At 45.9% G+C, this 22,029-nt stretch overlaps 1 protein-coding gene across 16 annotated transcripts in view; it reads right to left on the bottom strand.

Annotated features, from left to right (window-relative positions):
- The window catches only part of ABLIM1 (actin binding LIM protein 1), a 293,183-nt gene that overhangs the window by 141,289 nt on the left and 129,865 nt on the right, over positions 1 to 22,029 (bottom strand). For 15 of the 16 annotated variants that reach the window (XM_035029703.1, XM_035029547.1, XM_035029693.1 and 12 more), the window contains exon 2: positions 3,795 to 3,929. In XM_035029703.1, coding sequence (XP_034885594.1) covers positions 3,795 to 3,929 — 135 coding nt within the window. Of the gene's footprint in view, positions 1 to 3,794; positions 3,930 to 13,882; positions 13,901 to 22,029 lie in introns of those variants that run through there. The other variant, XM_035029639.1, reaches the window with a different exon arrangement.

Genomic DNA, 22,029 nt, shown 5'->3' on the forward strand with positions numbered 1-22,029 from the left:
AGGGGAGGGGAGGGGAGGGGAGGGGAGGGGAGGAGAGGAGAGGAGAGGAGAGGAGAGGAGAGGAGAGGAGAGGAGAGGAGAAGAGAAGAGAAGAGAAAAGAGAAGAGAAGAGAAAACTGGCCCTGGCCAATGAGAAGTTTCTTGTTCTAGACATGGCTCGAGAATATTAGGACAGTTGTTACCTCTTCGGGGCTATAATTTCCCTCCATTATCCCAAACCTTCAGTAAAGTCTACTGAAAATAGCTGCCTTGTGTTCATGGTATGTTGGGAAGTAAAGAAGCATGGTGGCCAATGTGGGGTGAAGCAATGTGTAAGGAGCAGCATTCACAACGGGAAGCCAAGAATTTGGTACTGGAAAGAATTTGGAGCAAGAGGGGACCACAAGAATGCAAACCTCAAGGACTCTTGGGGCGCCTGGGTGACTCAGTTGGTTAGCATCTGCCTTCAACCAGGTCATGATCTCAGGGTCCTGGGATCGAGCCCCGCATCAGGCTCCTTGCTCAGCAGGGAGTCTGCTTCTCCCTCTCCCTCTGCCTCTGCCCCCCACTCAAGTTCTAATAAATAAAATCTTCAAAAAAACAAAATAAAACAAAACCTCAAGGACTCTCTAGAACTGTGTTGTTCCATACTGTAGCCACTAACTATAATAAAGGGTTTTTAAATTTTTTTATTTTTATTTTTTTTAAGATTTTATTTATTGACAAAGAGAGACACAGTGAGAGAGGGAACACAAGTAGGGGGAGTGGGAGAGGGAGAAGCAGGCTCCCCGCCAAGCAGGAAGTCTGATGCGGGGCTCGATCCCAGGACCCTGAGATCAAGACCTGAGCTGAAGGCAGACGTTTAACGACTGAGCCACCCAGGCACCCCCAAGGGCTTTTTAAAAAAAAGATTTATTATTTTAGAGAGAGAGAGCATACAAGAGGGGAGAGGGGCAAAGGGAGAGGGGAGAGAGAGAACCTTAAGCCGACTCCCCACTGAGCACAGAGCCTGATGCGGGGCTTGATCTCATGACCCCGAGATCATGACCTGAGCCAAATCAAGGGTCAGACACTTAACTGACTGAGCCACCCAGGTGCCCCTACAAAGGGCTTTTGAGTACTTAAAATGTGACTAGTCCAACCTGAGATGTGCTATTAAGCTAGTATGAAAAAAAATGTCAAATTATCTCAATAATTTTTACATTAATTATATGTTGAAATGATAGTTTGGATATATAGAGATTAGAGACATTATGAAAATTAATTGCACCTACCCCTTTATACCTTTTTAATATAGCTATTCAAAAATATAGAAATTATATACGTGGTTTGCACCATATTTCTACTTGGACAACATCACTCTAGAATCTTGGGGAAAAGGAATGAACTTGCCAGGGTATAAGGAATGAGGAGGTTAAGTCACTTTCTTTGGATATTAAAGAAAAGGACATAAGATAACAGATATTGATAGATTAAGTGTGAGAAAAAACAAACAGGAATAAAAGACATTTATTTTAGTAAAGTTTTGTTAAATTCAAAATAGTTGCTACAAATAGCAAGCGCTCCTACAATATGATTCAATTTATACAAACATTTGACTTTTCAGGAGCACATTCATAGCATGAAACAAAGTCTATGGGAAAACGTTCTAATATAAATAATTTACATTCAGTCCTTAGATTTACATTAGAAGAGAAAAATAGCAAGGAAGCTTCCACCCGTGAGGGATAAACAAACATGTCTTCTAATTCCTTAGTGTGCCGAACAGTGACTACCCACATCTGAGACTAACACTTTGTACTTTCTTTTTTTTTAAAGATTTTATTTATTTATTTGAGACAGAGAATGAGATAGAGCATGAGAGGGTCAGAGGGAGAAGCAGACTCCCTGCCGAGCAGGGAGCCCGATGCGGGACTCGATCCCGGGACTCCAGGATCATGACCTGAGCCGAAGGCAGTCGCTTAACCAACTGAGCCACCCAGGCGCCCCACTTTGTACTTTCAATTAGAAATACAGAATACATGCAAGGCCCCCATTGCTTGTGGACCACGTATCTATTGCAGACCAAATCTACCCCTTGAGCCATGTTGTAGGAAATTTATGAGCAAAAAATAAAACGGAATGTAATGCCTAACTCTAAGTTAACCAATCTGGATGTAACCAGAAAACCTTTTTCTCTTACATGCTAAGAGGCTCTAATTCAGTGCCTCTGGGTTCTCTATTATACACAGACATTGTTCTGTGTATATGGAATCAGCAAACTTCAGACCCGGGATGACTTAAGTATCACATGGTCTAGTCTCTTTATTGTCCAGATAAGGACATGGGGCCACCGAGAGACAGGTAACTTGCCTGAGATCACAGAGCGACTTAGTGGCAAGGGCAGGATTCAAGCCACAGAGAATGGCAGAGCAGTTAGGACCCTGGATGAGACTCTCATGTTTCTTGATGGCCAACCTGAGTTGTCGGAAAACAAGATTTCTGGTACTTACTCCTACCGGTTTGTGGAAAAACTTAAGAATCCCTTTCTATAAAATGTGCATCACAGCCTTCTGTCATGCTCAATGGGAACTAAACTGATGTCCTCCCCTCCCCTTAAGTCTTCTCACCTGAGCCATATGTTAATGCTCTTTCTCAGAAGACTTTACCCTCAGTGAAACAAACAGATAGGCCCCCGCCCCTCCTATTTTTATGTATTTGACGGTCCCTAGGTAGCATCTCCTTGAAAGCCTCCCTGGCCAGGGATGGATGGCTTAAGATGGCAATGCTGAGTTCACAAACTAAGGCACTGAGAAGGAATGCAGTTCCCAGGGATGAGAGTGCCCAACACACGCAGAGGGCAGAGTGAGCTACAAAGCAGGCTCATCATCTTGTCTCTCCTTCCACCTCTCCTCCTGGATCCCTCAACCCAGCCTGAGCTCCCCACATGACCTCAGCTCAAGTAACCTGTTCCTCAAATAAATACACAAATCACTTTCTTCTTCCTCTTTTTTCCCACTCAGCCCCGCCCTACCTCCAGAATAACAGGTCAGCGTATTTCATGCCAGGATGCCAACAGTTACAAACCCCAAAAAGGAGTCTTGTTAATGGCAATCAATCTCAACTCGTTAGCTTCTTGGAGACCTTCCGAGTGTTGTTGATTAATTCTCACTTCTGAATACACACGTGCATGCACACACACATGCTCGTGCACGCACATGTTCCCCAATCACCCCACAGCATCCAGTGACTTAGAACCCTAATCTTTTTTTTTTTTTAGATTTTATTTATTTTTTAGAGAACGAGAGAGAAACAGCATGAGAGGGGCAAGGGTCAGAGGGAGAAGCAGGCTCCCCGCTGAGCCGGGAGCCCGAATGTGGGACTTGATCCCAGGACCCTGGGATCATGACCTGAGCCGAAGGCAGACACTTAACCATCTGAGCCACCCAGGTGCCCAGAACCCTAATCTTATAAACTTGCCAGCCCTTCTATAAATAATGGCTGTTGGGACAAGGTGACTTTGGGATGAGAGTCCTTCATTTCGGGGGAAATAAATATAAAGTACAAAACACAAAACTGCATTGTTTTTACTGTTCTCATTCCTCCCAGGATCAGGACCCTCAATAAACACCGAAGGCGTATGGGCCATTGGTCTTTGGGGGAATCGGCCTCCCCTTGAGTCTAATCCCACCCAAACCAGAGAAGGAAAGTGATGCCAGGGCTTCTGAGCACATTCACTTGTCACCTGGTGGCCTGGCATGGGGTTCAAGGGATGGACCCCGAGGTGAACACAGATGGCGACATGCCATGAAAGCAGGAAGCTGGAGGCAGCATACCTTTGCAGGTGAAACATTTGATGTGGAAATGTTTGGTCTGGACCCGAAGTACTTCACCCTTGCACGGCTCCCCACATTTATGGCAGTGAATGACAGGCTTCTCCGATGGGTGGTGGGGGTCCTGAGGGTGGGCCACTGGAAAAAAAACAACAAGAGATGCATGTGAGTAGAAAGCATTCCTACAAAAGGGGTCATGAGGGGCATACAGAAATAGCCCCATAATTATGTTATCTAAGGAGCCACACGTTGATTCAAGAAGGATGAATTGAGCCCCTTCCCTATGCCATAATCATGAGGATAAACAATAAATCAGAGAATTGTGGCTTTAACAGTCCAGTGGAGAAAACACTGGGCTTGCTCCTCTGAGAGCCAGCAACCCTCTTTCTTCCTCCCAAACTTCTCTAGGATTATGTAATTGGGCTGTTAAATATATGATACTGTTTGGTTCAATATTTTGTAATATGTATTTGTAATATGTCTTTATTTTGGTTTAGAAACACCTTTCAGTAAGGAGCTCACTGTAGACTGTAAGTTCCTCAAAGCTGGGGGTAATTTCTTAAAGTTCACATTTTTCTCCCCCTTTGTACTTCTCCTTCCATCCCCCAGCTTCTCAGAACATAGCAGAATGCTCATGCACCAAAGGAGCTCAGCAAATGTTTCTGGACTCGTTAGGTAGCATGCACTGGCCAGTGGCTCGTCTCGTCTACCAGAGTCACCCCTGATCTTCATTTGGCAACTCATTTAACCTCTTGGAGGCCTAGAATGAGCCTCGTGTTGTGTGCACATTTCCTCATACACACAATGTGGGCAGTAATTTTTAAAAAAAAGAAGTTCCTAATAACTATGTGGAGCTCTCTGAACCTCAGCTTCTTTTCCTATAAAACAAAGGGGATTGGATCAGGCTCTAAAATCATAGGATGGGGCTTACTGGCCTTATTCTTTGAGTTTCCAGAGGTAGGCTTTCAGAAAATGGAAGTTCTTGTGACCACCCTGCCCCAGGGGTAAGATTTACAGCCTCTCCTTTATAAAGACTGAGCAAGGCTAGGAGAGGACATTGTGGCTTTCAGCTGACCAAAGCTCTCCATTTAACTTGCAATTCCTCCAGCCAGAGAAGGCAGATAGGCACTTTGTACTATTTTTTTTTTTTTCCCTGATTTGGGTCCTCAGGAGGAGGAACCATGTGATACACAGTAATGTATTACATAAGTATCCTCATGAGCGCAAAATGGGATAAGAACAGTGAACCTAAAATTAATCAACCAACACAAAGAACAAAGATGATTTTTTTTTTTTTTTTTTCCTGCAACAGTAAAACCAGGTTGGACGGGGGGAGATGTGGGGCGATATGCTGAGACTCAATTTAGAAAGCCTGTTCCAGCAAGGAGCTCGCTGGACACTACAGGTATAATGGTGCATTGTTTCTCTCAGACCCCTGTGATGTTCTCGTTTCACCTGGAAAGAGTCTGAACAACTCGGTCCAAATAATCCATTACTAGCTAAATTCTGAGAAACAAGGTGGTCCTTGTGAGATTTTGACTAGGAACAGGTGTGGTTTCAGGTTAAACACACCTGATCCAGGTTCTCTGCACTGGCTCTGGGGAGTGTCCACCAAAGATACCAACACTGTGACCCACCTGCATTTCCTTACCTGCCCCCTGGGACCTCTCTTGGTAATGTATATTTATGCACCAAAGGAGCTCAGCAAATGTTTCTTGACTCGTTAGGTAGCATGCACTGGCCAGTGGCTTGTCTCGTCTACCAGAGAGCCACCCCTGATCTTCATTTGGCAACTCATTTAACCTCTCGGAGAAGAGGTTAAACAGAAGTCAGTATTACCTAAAGGAACTAAGGAAGGGCATCCTTTCAAGACTGCTAAAAAACCATTGACTTTTAAAGTGATGTGTAACAAGGCCCCAAATCTATTTGCCTGGACATTAAAAAAAAAGTTTCTCTTGGGGCGCCTGGGTGGCTCAGTCAGCTAAGCATCCGACTCTTGGTTTCGGCTCAGGTCATGATCTCAGGGTCATGGGATGGAGCCCTGAGTCGGGCTCTGCGCTCAGCAGGGAGTCTGCTTAAGGTTCTCTCTCTCCCTCTGTCCCCCCACCCTGTGCACGTGTGCTCTCTCTCTCAAATAAATAAGTCTTTATTTTTAAAGATTTTATTTATTTGAGAGAGAGAGAGTGAAAGAGCACAAGCAGGGGGAGCAGCAGAGAGAGAGGGAGAAGCAGGCTCCCTGCGAGCAGGGAGCCCAACGTGGAACTCGATCCCAGGACCCCGGGATCATGACCTGAGCTGAAGGCAGACGCTCAACTATCTGAGCCACCCAGGTGCCCCAATAAATAAATCTTTAGAAAAAAAAGTTTATCTTTACAATATCTGCTTTAAGTGCTGGAGGAGAATATGAGTTTCTTTTCTATTTTTTTTTTTTTAAGTTAATTCCTGCTGCCTGTGAGAATGGAGGAAAGTGGTATTTATTGAGCCACTACTAAATGCCAGGCATGGTGCTAAGTGCTTACCTGTAAGTCATTCTATCCCCTCCTCACCACCACCTCCCCCTCTTGGTGATGTGGGTAATATTATTCCCACTTGACAGGTAAGTAAATAGAAAAAGTTCTTGAGCAACCTACCCAAGGAATGATAAGTAGAAGCTTGGAGATCTACACCCAGGTCTTTCTGACTCCCAAACTTAGGCTTCTCCCATGCTATTTGTCTCAATCACAAATTGTTCTAAGTCAAGCAATAATTGATTGAGCCAAGCTCCAGTGTAGTTCTAAAAGCAACAGCTAGGACGACTGACGAAGGGAACACACACCATGTGTGTGATAAAGTATCTCTCGTGGTCTTGGCACCCAGCGCGATACTCCTCCAAGTAGCTCTGTTGATCCCCTGAATCAGAACCCCCGTGCCATAGATTAAAAATGCTGATTCCTCAGCCCCACTGAACTCGGGGTGGGAGTCAGGGTTCTATCATTTTCGTAAGCTCCCCAGATGATTCTTTTTTTTTTTTTAAAGATTTTATTTATTTATTTGAGAGAGAGAGAGTGCAGAGTGAGAGAGAGAGATCAAGAACGGGCAGGGGGGAGGGGCGGAGGGAGGGGCAGAAGCAGACTCCCCGCTGAGCAGGGAGCCCAATGTGGGGCTTGATCCCAGGACCCTGGGATCATGACCAGAGCTAAAGGCAGACGCTTAACCGACTGAGCCACCCAGGTGCTCTCCTTAGATGATTCCTATGCATACGATAGTTTAAGAACTATTTTCCTTTAAAAATCAAACAGTATGGATACGCAAGTTATAGGAACGTTAGAGTGAAGGAAGCAATCCACAAGGCTGTCCTCTTCAGAAACAATATTGGCGCACAGTGGACCTCTTGGCCAGAAGGAAGAATGCATTCTTTGAATCAGAAAACTGCACTGCAGTTTCTCTTGACACTTGAATTCTTTATAGCTAAGCAAGTAAGCCATGCTGAGTAATGATGAGGGAAGGAAAATATCATTTCACTTCTTGGCTTTTCTCTTTGTCTCAACTGGCACCAGTCGCAAAGGTCAGAATTGGGATCAGCATTTGCATTTTGCAAGCATTTCCCTTTGGAAATATATATTACACTCCGAAGTCCTCCATGCCCTGAGGTGACCTTTGTTCTCACCCAGAGATGAGCAGAGCCTCTCTTGCGTTTACTTGACTCTCCATCATACATCAGCCCAGGAAAACATGTATCAGAACCACCCCCTTGTGCAGGAATGGGCTTTTTTTTTTTTTTAAGATATTATTTATTTATTTGTCAGAGAGAGAGAAGAGCGTGCACACAAGCAGGGGGAGGAGTGGGGAGAGGCAGAGGGAGAAGCAGGCTCCCTGCTGAGCAAAGGAGCCTGATGCAGTATTTGATCCCAGGACCCTGGGATCATGACCTGAGCCTTAACCGACTGAGCCACCTAGGTGCCCTGGAATGGGCTTTTCTTATTAAAGAATTGACAGAATCCAAAGACCAAACGAGAGCGCTCATTTCATCTCAACAGTGTCAACAAAAGAATCTCTTTCCTTTTTAAAGATTAATAAAGAGGTTCATTTTACATAGTGCATTTGGCAGTTTGGTTAATACCAAATGTATGTTCATTGGCTCAATTTTACATTTTTGAAATATGCTGAGTCAGTTACAATGCGGCTGTGAGAGTAAATTCCACACTCCTCTTATTGCCAGCTAGCTCTGTTGCTAATTTTTGCACAACTGCTCCATCTTTCAAAGCCTGGGTGGTACCCACTTACTCTACTGATAGGGAGACTGAGGGGTGAAGAGCCTACATTCCTTGCCCCAAGTTACTAGCAAGTTATTGGCAGACGTACATTTAACAGTCAGGCTTCCTGACTCTTTCTACTGTACCAAGTAGTCAGTGATTTGCCCTGAAACTTGCATAGACAAGCTCAAAATCTTTCATGGCTCAACAATTCATTGCTAAAATAAGAGTAGTACAATGAAATCCCAAAAGCATGGTTGCATACTTTCTGAATACTGAGGAAATATATATGAAGAGCTAGAAGTCCATTTGCCCAGAAAGGTAAAGGGATTCCTCCACCTTGTAATATCCAGTTTGGAGGGATTCCAACTACTCAGATAAGCAGCCCACTGCAAGCTGGAAAGTTTCACACTGTCACAGGCAAGCAAGGCCAGTCCCATCTCTGAAACTACAGTCAAGGATGGCAGTCAAAAGCGCCATTTTGGATGCATTACTTTTGAAATGCCTACGAAGTAGGACAGGTGATAAGACTGGGGGACTGAGATCAGTAAGGAAATCCCAGAAACCTTCAGCGCCCCCAAGCAGGGGCCACTACAAGCAGTAAGAACACCACAAAGATTAGGCAAAGCCCTTCCTTCCAATCCAGAACCAGCCTCATCTTGCCCAACAGACCACGGAACTAGACCCCTAGGAACAGAACATCTGAGAAAGCAAAAATCTCCTTAGCAGGTAACCATCACAAACCCATGACAGAGTATGCAGTGTGAGTTATAACTTGCCCCCGGTTATCTGAGATAGTCAGATCCTCCTCCTCTCCCAAAGACCCCAGCACTCCCTTAGCCAGCCTTCAAAACTGCAGTGCTTTGTGCCTGATGGTTTTCCAAGTGCTCACAACTGCTTTTTCTCATTTCACTCTCAGAGACCCAGGAGGCAGGAAGAACAGGGACCGTCAACCCCAGGTAACAACGGGCAAATGGAGACTCAGAGGAATAAAGTGACTCCTCCAAGGTGACACAGCCAAGAAATGGAGTTGGCAGCCAATGCATGCAGTGCTGTCTACACTCAGACAATCCCCTAATCACTGCCGCTTGGAACCTTGCCGTCATCCTTGATTCCGCCCTCTTTTCCTCTCCCACTAAATTCTGCCCACTGTCACATAACTGAGCTCCCCCCTTCTTTCGGGACATGAATCCTGCCCTCAACCCCTTTTTCCCAGAGTGTGGAGAGTTTCCTACTCCCTGGCTCCTTCTTCTCCAACCCGCAAAGAGTAGTCCACTCGAAGAGGTGGCATGTAAGTCCCCATTCCCTAAGTGTGGGCTGTTCTTGGTCGCTTCTTCTGAAGAGGACAGTATGGACAGGGGGGAAAAGAGTGACTTAACAGTGGGCAAATCTGATGAGCACTACCCCAAACTGGTGCTCAAGGTCAACATCAACAGTGATGGCCACGCTGAGATGATGTGGGCATTTTGCCTCTGTGATCTTCCTTCCAAAAACCCCCATAATCCTAGCCTAATCATGAGAAACCTCCCAAATTGAGGGACATTCTACAAAAACCTGCCCAGGACTCTTCAAAATTGTCAAGGTCACCGAAAACAAGGAGGAAAGTCCTCTTGTCATAGCTATAAAGAGCCTGAGATGACATGGTAGCTAAACGTAATGTGGTGTCCTGATGATATCCCAGAACAGAAAAAGGATATCAGACAAAAAGTAAGGAAATACGAATAAAGTATTGACTTTAGTTAATACTGCATCAATATTGGTTCATTAATTATAACAGAAGTTTTATATTAATGGAAGATGTTACCAATGTGGGAAATTGTCAAGTATATGGAAATTCCCTGTACGAACTTCTCAAATTTTCTATAAATCTAAAACTGTTCTAAAAAAAATAAAATTTATTTTTTTTAAAGATTTTATTTATTTATTTGACAGAAAGAGACACAGCGAGAGAGGGAACACAAGCAGGGGAAAGGGAGAGGGAGAAGCAGGCTTCCCGCCGAGCAGGGAGCCCGACGCGGGGCTCGATCCCAGGACCCCGGGATCATGACCTGAGCCGAAGGCAGACACTTAACGACTGAGCCACCCAGCTCCCCCCCGCAAATAAAGTTTATTAACGTAAAAACAAAAAGAACTTCCAATAGCTCTCTCAGTCCCAACCCATCAAGTCTAGAGTTGTCTGTCTAGCTGCAGGGATCTTCAATGACACGGTCCACACTAGCTATTTAGATATCTAAGAAGGAGCTACATTTGCCGAGTACTTAGCACTGTGCTAAGTGGTTTTGAACTCAGGCAGTCCAACCCCAAAGAATGCACATTAAAATACTCTATTATTTGTCTATGTAAATATACAAACACCCCTTTGGTTGGGCCTTCTGGCCACTCCCTGATCTATGATCTTCAGCGTCCCCAGAGCCTCCACACACAGCTCTGTGCCTCACCTGGAATGGTTTCTTCTTTTCCCACCTGCCCAAATCCAACCTGACCCATGGGGCCCAGCCTAGCTCCTGGCTCTTCTCTGAAGCTTTCACTCTGGGCTATATTGTTCAAATATTTCATTCTCCCACACATCCTTCTGCACTAAATAACCTGTACTGTCACCCAGCATTTGATTTTCTCTTGTTTTGGGCTTTGCTTTTGTCTCACAATGTATCAACGCTGGCCCTATGCAATGGTTAATTCCTCCAAATTTCTGGCATACGTCTGATTTCACACATCGAATAATCTGAGTTGTTATCTCTGTGCTTCTCAGCTCAATTTCTGGATCAGGGGAAAATATGGTTACCACCCAATACCCCACATGAAGCCACAGAATTCTGAACTTATGGCATCTCAGTAAATAACTCTCTAGCACCATTCTATTATTATAGTAGGTACAATTTATTGAACACTGACTATGTTCCAGGCATTAAGATAACCAATTAATACCCGTGACCGCAGATAATTCTCACAAATGCCTTATGGGGGCGCTGTCCTATTATCCTGTAGTGCTAAGGAGAGCACCATAGCTGAACTGGATCCCTTGTTCAAGATCACACAGCTAAGACATAGTCTGACTTCAAAGCCCATGCTCTGAAGCACTGTGTAGGGGATTTCCACAGGAAAGTCTTACCCAGCACAGAAGGAAATCAATCTAGTGTGATGTACTCGCTAAAATCTGATTACACAGCTCAGAAGCACTGAACACCCAGCTGCATCGTAATCCCAAAGGTAACACCTGCTAGTAAATAAGCAGATGGGAAATAGCGCTTCACATATAAAAGGAAATTATTCCAGGCTGCAGCAATTTCTGGGAAAAGAACACTCCCAGGGTAAGGGTGATCCAGGGAGGAAACACAGTCTGCCCTCAGGAGTCTGCCCTCCCTGCAGCCTCCACCCCGAGCACAGGCCTGGATTGGTCTCTGGTTAGGATCCATCTGGATTTGCAATCACGAAATGATATTCTGCCGGTAAGGTTGGTTTCTGCTTCAAGGTGGGAATCCTGTTCTCCTGGGAGCCTACATTTCAGAAACTGGTGGATCACCTAGAATCTTTTCTAGGCTTCTACTCCCTTAGTTCCCATTTGCTTGTAAACACACATCACAAAGACGATTTCTCCCTGCTCCAGCTTCCCTCCACCTCCTACTCCCCTTCTTTGTGCTAGAAAACGGCACTGGTATTAGCCAGGGAAACAAGAAACTCCGGAGTTTAAATGAATGCATAGAATGCTTAATTTGTAGTTTACCTAAAAGTCCATTTCCTACTGTGGCAAGTGGTAGTTACTCGAAGCTACACATTGCAACCCCTTCATTAGTTGTCCAAAATGATCTTTCTCTTTAATTGGCTTCCACGACCTAATTTTTTTATACCATGTTAGTTTGTTAATCAGGATTATTACGTGGCACAAAGCGCAGGGCTGCCTTGGCACATACACTCCCAGCAGGTGGCGGGGGGGGGGGGGGCGGGCAGCAGGACGGCTATATTCTAGCTGCTCTGCCACTTTCCACTTGTAAGATGTCCCGGTACTTGATTTGCCTTTCTGAGGCCGTGCAACAGGTCTTCGCTCTTCCTCTAAACATAAAAGGCACTGTCAGCAGTCGGTCAGCTGGGCTCCTGATTATAGAAACAGCCCAGGCGCAAATCTGGTTAATCTGATTCTCACAAGGCAAAGAAGTCCTAGGATTATAATAATTCGGCCAGGAAATTTCCTCCTTGTAAATTACATGACGCTTTTGCCCTGATGTGTTGCACCTGCCTTCTCTATAGGAAGGTGAGTCTTGGAAAGGGATGTAAAACCAACTTGGTTCCTCCTTCTCAAGAGTGACTCCCGAGACACACCCCGGGCTGAGATGACTCATTGAGGCACACCCTTCTGTGACCTCTCAAAGTCCTTCTCTGACAGAGTCAGTAATTTTACTTTGGACCACAGTCATTTGCTTAGAGTCCCAGCTCCTCTCCCTCACAGGAATCAGAAAGGACTTCGGATTAGGAGGTAGGCTCCCTGACTCCCAGGCCGGCTTTCCTGCCATGTCCTTTGGTAAAGAGAGACTAAGAATGCAGGTCCCATCTCCCAGGTGACACAGAGGCCCATGTCAGCAGGGACGGTCACTAACCTGTATGAGCAGGCATGTCTCATGTGTAACAGAAATCCCTTCTAAGATCTGACGGAGCCTTTTAAGGTCATCCAGGGATCTCACATTGTCCCTGCGCTAGAAATTCCATTTAGAAATGGATCAAGTCAAGCAACTGGGCAGTGGCTTCAGTCTGAACCCTGCTGTCAGAACACCACATCTTTATAGGCTGCTCAAGACTGGGAGGGACCAGGTCCCCCTGGAGCCATTTTGGGAATGCAAGTTTAGAGATAAGATCACCGTCTATTAGCATCTGGGCCTAAGGTCCTGGGACAGGGTTCAGCTTAGGCATGGTGCCAATACTGTCTTCTACCCCCCAGTTCCAAATCCAGACACCTTAGAGGGGTTAAAAAAAGAAAGAACCAAGACATAGGTCAAAGTGTCCTTGTGAGGTACACACCCAAGTCTGGTAACAACACCGGAAGCTCCCGGCTGTCTTTGCCTTTTCTTTTTGGCAGCTTCTACCCACTGCTCAGGACACTCTGGGAAATACCAACTAGTTTAAAAATATCATTTTAGACAAACTAAGGAAAATGATGAATATGGGTATGGTACTTCACAATTTATAAAAGGTGTTCAAATACAATATCTCCCTTGATCCCATCAACTTCAAATTATCCTCACCCTACAACTATGAAAACTGAGCTTCAGAGATGCTAAGGGACTTGCCCCACGAGCGGGGAGCTGGAGCGGGCTCTTGCTGTGGAGAGCCCACTCTGCACAGCCCGGCCCGACTGTGCGGCCACTGACTCCGCCTTAGTCCTTTAAAATAGGCCATGGGGGGTGTTGGTGGGGGTGACACTGACGCCATGGAAACTGGCAGACTTTACACCTCAGGGCCTTCCCCCGTTCCCCTCCCAGACTGCTGTTAAGCGTTCACCAGCACACCAGTGAGCTGAGGTTACAACACTAGTAAACAGCAAAATGAGCCTCTTAGTTCAGGAAAATTCTGAATTTCAGAAATAAGAATTTGAAAAAGGCACTCCCACTCCTGCTCTGTGAAGAAACACACCAACTCGCCTTCCCCTGGATCTCTCTGGTGTCTGCACGCCCCGTGGGGAGACAAAAACAAAGAGTTTGAGTTCCCAGCATCCAACATGCAGAATCAGGCATGATTTTACAACTGCTAGCACTCCTCTCTCGGTACGTGAGCTCCTCCCAGGGCTGAGGTTCTGGTCCGTTCAAGCTTTCCGTAGGACATGGCTTCGCCTGCTACCTTTGCAAGAAAAGGCAAACATGCATCATAACCTACACTTGTCACCTGGCCAGGCGTTCTCCTAGTCATCCAGGTGCCGGCACAACTCTGGGCGGTTTGACCATTCTCTTATTTAACTTCAGGGGTTCATCTGCCTGAGTGCGAGAGAATAGATTATCTCTTGAAGTTCAAGAACATTTAGATTTAGTGAAGTCCATCACTGGGAAAGAAAAAATATGTTTGAAATCCAACATGGGATTGGGGGAGAGGGAACAGAGAGCCATTAAAAATATGCCTCCATGAAAACTAAATGCATCCTTCCAGTCCTTGGGATGCAATTTCTTATCAACAGAGTGAACAAATACTGACCAAGTGAGTGCCGCTGCGCATGCCGTGTCATTCGGGCTCTATGGGGACTCCAGAGACAGACTAGCCATGCCGTCCCTGCCTCTGAAGGGGGGCATCCCAGGGATGTGCACAGCCCACAGGAAACCCTACCTGGGGAGTTGATCAACACAGAGAGAAAACCACTCAGGATCTTTCCTGGGAGGTGAAGAATATAGGACAGGCACAGACACTATGGGAGGACTTCTGAAGAGGGAAGCAAACAGTAAGCTGGGACAAAGGGGTAGAGAAAGTTCCTCTAGGGAGGAGAGAGTGGGATTTGACCCTAGGGGGTGGGCTGCAGGTGAAAGGGTGACAGGGAGGATAGTTCAGAGAGCTGGGGCACCCTGAGCCCTGAGGGCCTGAAGCGGGGGAGAGCCCAGGACACATCTGGTGGGGGGTGATGGTAAGTCAGCTGTTGTCTTCTGAAACGACAGCTGTCTCTTTGTGGACAAGAGCAACAGAAGGGGAAAGGGGCAGAGTTTCTCCCTTGACATTCCCTTACACCCCAGGTCCTGCCCTCACAGAGCTTACCGTTTAGTTGGGTAGATAGAGGGAGGTGGAGGGAAGGTGGAGAGACGGAGACAGAGAAAGTGAATGAGAATGAATGAATATGAATACAAGGTAGAGAACAGATCACATGCCAGAAGAAAACTGTAAAATGGGGAAAGAGAAACCAGAAAAAAGGCTTTGAGAAGGAAGGACCCTTTCAGCTGTACCTCAAAGGAAGGGTAGGACTTAAATGAATGGGAAGGAAGGGGACGGCCTCTTAGACAATGAAGGGTGGGATGGGGTGTGTTTGGGGACCATCAGGAAATCTGGTTTAGTTGAAACACAGAGGAAGTGAAGGGCATCACAGAACAGAAGACAGTGGAAGAGGTTTGCCCTTGTGCCTCCTCCAAGGACGGGCTGAGGAACAAACTTTAAACTTCCTTATCCCCCTGCCCCCACCCAGGTGGAGGTCTTGAAAGGAGTGACAGAACCAGAGTATAGTCTAGCTTATCTCTGAGGAGCTGAGAGAGTACTATTTCTCAGCTCACCATGTAGGCAAATTGGGAGCCCTCTGCTCCCACATGATGGTGTGCGGGGAGGGGTCACCCCCAGTGGTGAGCCAGTCACTGTGTGTTCCGGTCAGACAGACTTGGTGCGAATCCTGGCTGCACCCCTCTTAAGCTCCGTGATTTTGAAACAAGTTACCATTCTTCCCTAAGCCTCAATTTCCTCTTCTGTAAAATGGGGATAAATCCTACCTTGATACTTGGGAGGATACATGAGTTAATGCATGTAAAGTGCTCAGCACCTTTCCCAACAGCCCGAGTGAGTGTTCGAGAAATGGAAGCCATTACTGTTTCCATGGTGCTTCAGTACAGGAATATGGTGGGACACAGTTTAAGGTCTTTGATCATAAATACCCATGTGCTCTACCTCAAACTCAAATATGTTGAATTTCCAGTTGTGTTGTCTTCTGAGACCACTGGCAACAGACACCTGCTTTTCTGCTGGGCACTACCCAGTGAATGGTCGATTCATCCAATGAACCTTATGACTTTCAGTGTACCATTCCAGCTTATCCCACTGGGCTGTAAACAGGTTTTATTTTAATAGCTTTATTAAATTCATATATCATGCAATTTACCTATTTAAAGTGTACAGTTCAGTGACTGGGTATTTTCACAGAGTTGTGTGATCATCATCACAATCTAATTTTGGAACATTTTCATCACCCCCAAAAGAAACCTCATGCCCATTAGCAGCCACTCCTCGATCCTTCCCCTATTCAGTCCTTGGCAACCACCAATCTATTTTCTGTCTCTATAGATTTTAACCAGGAGGTTTGACTAGTGTCTGTTAGTCTCAGCTTTTCAATGTTTGCTCAGCAATCAAAGGGAACAACCATATACACACAAGGAGATAGGAACCACCCAAAACCTCCCCATGCCTCGCACCTTATTAACGCATAAAATCCTCCCCACTAAGGTATATATTGGTTTTTCACCAGCACATCCTCACCCTAAAAAATGCCCTCATTATCCTTTCATCTCTGCTGCCTTCCTGGGAAAGAGACCATAAAAAAGAAAAAAAATTTTTTTTGATCAAGACACCATCAAGACTCCATTCATGGCTTACGTAGGAGCTTTCACGATCACCACTTACCTAGAGGTACGTCAACTCCAGTGTCGGCCCCAGAGATTTGTCAGAAGATTAGAAACAATGGGACATGCCTAGAAGCGACTGATCCCCTCACCAAGCTGGGTGTTAGGGGGTGTTTACAGAGCAGTCAGGAGGAACGCAGGGAGTCTGTATCTTCAAACAGTGTGGGCTTGGGACTCACCCGTTTGATCGCTTTGCCACACAGCAACCAGAATGATCGTTTAGGACAAAATTCGAGCACATCCCTCCAAGCACTTTCCTTGCACAACCCAGGATCCCCCCTGACTGCCTCTCCAGTGTTCCCAGGAGCTCTCCCTCCAGCCTCCAGGCTCCAGTTCCCTTGGCTCCAGGATCTCCACGTGCCCTCCTCCCTTCCCCGAAAGGCTCATCCCCCAGCCATTTGCTAGGCCGGCTGCCACTCCTTCTGGTCTCACCCGAAAGCAGCTTACATGCCATCTCTCGGAGCACTTTGCCCAGCGCATCTAAGGAACGGCAGTCTCCCTGCTTTTGCACCACCCATCTCTGTTTACTTTCTTTATATTCACAATCTAAACATTCTGTTTCTCTCTGTATATCCCCAGGGTCTCACCCAGTCCCGGCACCAGGTCTGTGCTCCATAAATGTGTGTTCAGTACATGCATTCATTGAACACGAGTCTGGTTTTCTTTCTTAGCAACAGCCTCCAGGGAAACTGCGAGCGGGCTGAAGATCTTGGGTTCACGATAGTGTCTATCCATTAGGTAATTCTGATGATGTCAATAAACTCAACGAATGACATACGAAACAACGCTTGCCTAAGTCTCTGACTCAGAAAACAAACAAAAGCTGAAGGCATGAGCTTACTGACGGCCCAGTCTCAGATCAAATCTGGCTAAGTTTCTCTCTGATTGGGAACCACACAACAAAGCACAATTTCCAGTTGAGCTGCCCTGTGCGGAGGAGCGAGGGTGGCACCAGAACCTCGGAAATGCTAACTACAGAGTCCCCGGGGCATGACATGATGATGCGGAGAAGTGGGCAGGCACCTGCTGGTGGGTGGCCTGCTTCCTCCCGTGAGAATCCTGAACACATGCAGCTTCCAGCCCGAAGCACTTTGGAACCATGCTTTTACCAGGTAGGTCTACACGTTCCGGCACCAAGTCATTATCAGACATCTCGTTTCATTGCACAGCAGAGAGATGAAGTGGAGTCGTCAGCTTGCTTGCCCAGGCGACGTGGGCATCACGAACCCAGCCGGAAGAATTCCTCGGTGAAGTTCTATCACCGGACAGTAGGAATTACTGGCCACGGGAAGCCAGCCACTCGTGTGGTCCTGGAGTAGCTTGGCACGCCCGAGGTTCACAGCCTTGCTCGGCTTCAGGTAAACCACGGAGACTGCCCAGCACACACGGGTGGGCCTTCCCTGGTTCCTTAACTCATCTCTCTCAGCTTGATTTACTTGCCTGAGTCCTGAAACTAATCTGATTGCCCAACTCCACAACAATGAACATGTCGCCCCTGCTTTCCCTCAGCCAGGAGGGATAGCGGTAGTCATAGCAACAAGGGCAAACAATCACTGGGCTCTTGCTGTATGCCAGGCATTGTTTTGAATGCATGACATTCATTAATTGATTCCATTCTTGTAACAGTCCTATGGAGTTGGTACTATTAACACCCTAATTTTCTGATGAGGAAATTGAGGCACGGGGAAGTTAAATGACTTGCCCAAGGTCACACAGCTGGTAAACCATAGAGCTGGGATTTGAACTCAGACAGCTGGGCTGCAGAGTTCTCCCCTCATAAACACAACTTGTTTTTCAGGTAAACCTACAAAACCCTGAAGGCTTAGGGGATAATTTTACAAAGCCACCGAGGCGAATGGAATGATAATTGTACCACAAGGGACGAATGAGAGAGAAATGGACGCATCCAGGAAAGGGCTTCACACGTTTAGGCTTTGAACCTGTCTCTACCGGAAATCCCAGCTGAGGGAATTTTGACGATGCCCTCCATCCGTTACAGATCTCATTCTCTAACCACCTACATTTTCATCTTCTTTTCTCTGAGAGGGATCTTGGGCCATTCCCTTTGGCTCTGAGCTGTGCACCTACCCTATTACTTTAAAAAAAAAAAACAAAACTCTACAGATCAGCTGACCTTCAACTAACTTTATGGACTACCTACGGCATGACAAGATCCACGTTTGAAGCTTTTACAAATCTGATCTCATTTACATTAATCCTGACAACAAAATATGGAGATGGTTGTATGGTTTTTCTCCCATGTTTTTATTTTTATCAAAGTTTAAGAAACTAAATAGGCCTATAGGCGTAAAAAAAGAATATGCTTATAACGCATGATGGCAATTGCCCCCTCCACTCCTCCCGCCAGCCCACAATGTTTGGTGTTTTTCTGGCTTCAGTGCTACGTTTCTTAACACTGCTTACACCAGCTCAGCCAGTACCTTTTAAACATCACCAATATGGTGATACCACAATTTTCAGTTAAATCTGTGGTCAGTGTTTAAGAATGCAATTATTGTTCTCCTAAACTCTGGGGTGCATCCTGTGAATAGATTCCCTTTCTTGTACAATATTTTGTTTCCCAGACTTAATCATTTCCTTTTCTCCTGCTCGCCATACTTTCTGATAAACAATCTGTCATGGTTATTACGGGTTTTTTAAATCAGTTTTTGTTGTAGATCTAGCAATAATTCTGCCCAATGCTCAAACTCATCCGATAACTTACCAAACCTCCCCCACCTGGAGAGAAAAGCGGGTGTTCTCAGTACGATTTTTACTGGAAAAGAGAAGGGGGGAGATCTCCGGCAGGGTAAGAGCTTGGCTCTCTGTCCTCTGGGAAGGGGCAGAGATGTGGTGCATCTGACACCAATCCCAGCATTCAGCCCCTGGCAGCACATGGCCTCTGGGTACAGCAGATGTGCAGGCTACGGGCCACACAGCTCCAGAGGGGCTGCTTTGCTATAGGAGGGTGAGAACAGGGCCCTGGAGGGAAGCAAAGCACAGGCTTTGTAAAGAAGGGGCCTTCGCATCTCGTCTCCAAACACTGCCCAGTCATCCTGCCCGGCACTGGCCCCCGACCCCTGATAGTCTGCATCTGCTGCTCTCTGTCCCAGCAAGCTGCCCCTCTCTGTCTGGCCTTGTTGGCTTGATTCAGGTTTAGTATCTGCCTTTTCTGCCTACTTATTATGCAAAACCACAATATTAGTGCTGCTCCCCTGTGGGTGCGTGGCTTTCCTGGCAGGCATGGCCTTTCCCTGAGGGTGTCTCCCTCACACCAGTTCCTCCCATGGCAAGATGCCCCTCTTGGCCTCTTGTTTCAAGAGCCCAAGCTCACGTAGAGTCCTGTTGCGCACTGCTGGGGTGCCTCTCACTCAAGACGGGAGTGATGGCAGACATGCCCTGAACCCAAGGCCATGCCTTTCCTGCTGCACCAGAGGCTGGCTAGGACAGCTCAGCCCTCAGACATTCCCAAAGGAGGGGTGAGGTCTCTCCAAAGCCCCTAAATTGCAATATTTCTGGAAATGCTCTGATAGGTCAAAAATGAATGCTATATATAGCACGCGGTCCCCAACAGACTGAGGGGAGGAGCTTCTGCATGGCTGGTGGGGTGACATGATGCATGACAGACTGCCCAAAGCCTGAACTTGTCCTTCTCTGCTTGGCTGAGATGCAAAAGGCAGGAAACCCGCTAAGCATGGTGACAGGAAGTGGTGATGCAGAATCAGGGGGAAAAATTCTTCTAAATGAAAAAGTAGTTCCAGAAATACCAGGCCTGGAAGCTGATGAGACCTGAATGGGGGGTTTCCTTTGGCTTTTCTGCTGAACTTCACCTAAGTAGCATATTACTCAGTTTAACAGCTAAGTCAGTTCTTAATTGTATCAAGCACCCAAAAAGAGGACACCAAATTCTGGCCAACTTCTGTTTACGATAAAATAATCACTAAAAGCTTCTACAATGATTTTGTCAAAACTTCTCCAGGGTTGCCAGAGGGGGGGCGGTGGAGGGATGGGGTAACTGGGTGATCAGCATTAAGGAGGGCACGTGATGTGATGAGCACTGGGTGTGATATACAACTGATGAATCACTGACCTCTACCTCTGTGAAACTAATAATATGCTCTATGTTTAGTGAATTTAAATTTAAAAAAATTAAAAAATTAAAAAACAAAACAAAAAACTTCTCCAGTTGCAAGGGAAGTAACCCAGCTTAACCAAAACATACCCATTAAGCTCTACCATAAGAGTACCCAGGAGAGAAGGATGGTTGCCCAGGAAAGTACCTCATTCTGTTTTCATCCAATAAAACTTTAGTGTAGATGTTCTAAACCAATGGTTTTCAAACTTGGGTTTGACCTATTGAAACATGAAATCGGTTCAATGGATCATGGCCAGCATATTTTAAAAATAGAAGAGAATAGAAAATAGAGTAAATGCATTGCTGCCTGTGACTTTTATTTCAGCCATTTATATGCATACATGCACAAGTCCTGGGTCTTGATGTGTGAGGATGGAATCCTTGCTGTGGGTAGGTGTGGGGAGTGCTGCATTAAGCCCCAGACCACAGTCTGGAGGCCCCAAGGCTGAGTTCTGCCCACAGACATGTTTTGTTTGGCCTACACAGAGATTTTTTTGAAGAGAAAGTTGAATCATTTGCCAACATTTAAACATCTGGAGAGTTTACATAAAAATTCCTATTTCTAGTCACTCTTGAAAATCGGAAGCTCTGGCTTTGGCGCATGTCCCTTCATGAGAACTAGGTTGGAGCCAGAGAGTAGCTTCTGTCTTTCGAGGGCCACACACCGTCCAGTTTGCCCTTGTCTCCACTCCTGTAGGTCACCCGCCTGGCTCTTGGAGGCATCTGTATGTGCAACCGTCAGGTCTAACCATCCTCAACTCATTCTGACCCACAAAGCCCTCTCTTTAGCCTTCCTTGTATCCACTGCTGTATTAAGTCACCAACTAGAAGCTCGTGCCAAACGTGGCTGGCTGTTTTTCCTCAGATAGAGGCTGTATTTCACTGCTTATGTTTTGCCAATTTGACCACCTCTCTCTCTCATTTCCTCTTTAGCCACTTGTTACACTCCTATTCTTCCTTCAAAGCCTAGCCTGCCATGACCTCGCAGCAGAATTAATCACTCCCTGCACTGTGTCCCATATTACTTTAACAGTTCTCTGTCCACTACATTTCACATTATACCATAACTACTTCTTTATGTGTCTCTGTTCCTTGCTAGAATATGAGTGCATTCGGGTCAAGAACTGTATTTTATTTGTTTCTATACCTAGATTGCTTATCTCTTATTGGATTCTGAACACACATTTAAGTAAGTATAACTACCTCCCCAACCAGTACATATCATTCATTCACATATTAGTTCATTTAGCACCACTGAGCACTTACTATGGAGAAGGCACTGTCTTATGGCTACCAGTTGAATCAAATACCATCCCTAACCATACGAAACTTACAGACCCCTCAAGGCCAATCTTAAATACACCCTCTTCTTTTTAAAAAAAAGTTCCTTTGAGACCCTAACTCTTCCTTTGAAGCCCCACAGAATATTGTTTATACCCTTTCTACTGCCTTATGTCTCCTTGATTCACATTCTCAGTCAGCACCCCTTTCTACACTGGTTAATTCAATAACCTACTGAAGGTAGGAATTTT

Source organism: Mirounga leonina, unplaced genomic scaffold, assembly GCF_011800145.1.
Source record: "Mirounga leonina isolate KUSES-001 unplaced genomic scaffold, KU_Mleo_1.0 Mir_114, whole genome shotgun sequence".
Classification (NCBI taxonomy): Eukaryota; Metazoa; Chordata; class Mammalia; order Carnivora; family Phocidae; genus Mirounga; species Mirounga leonina.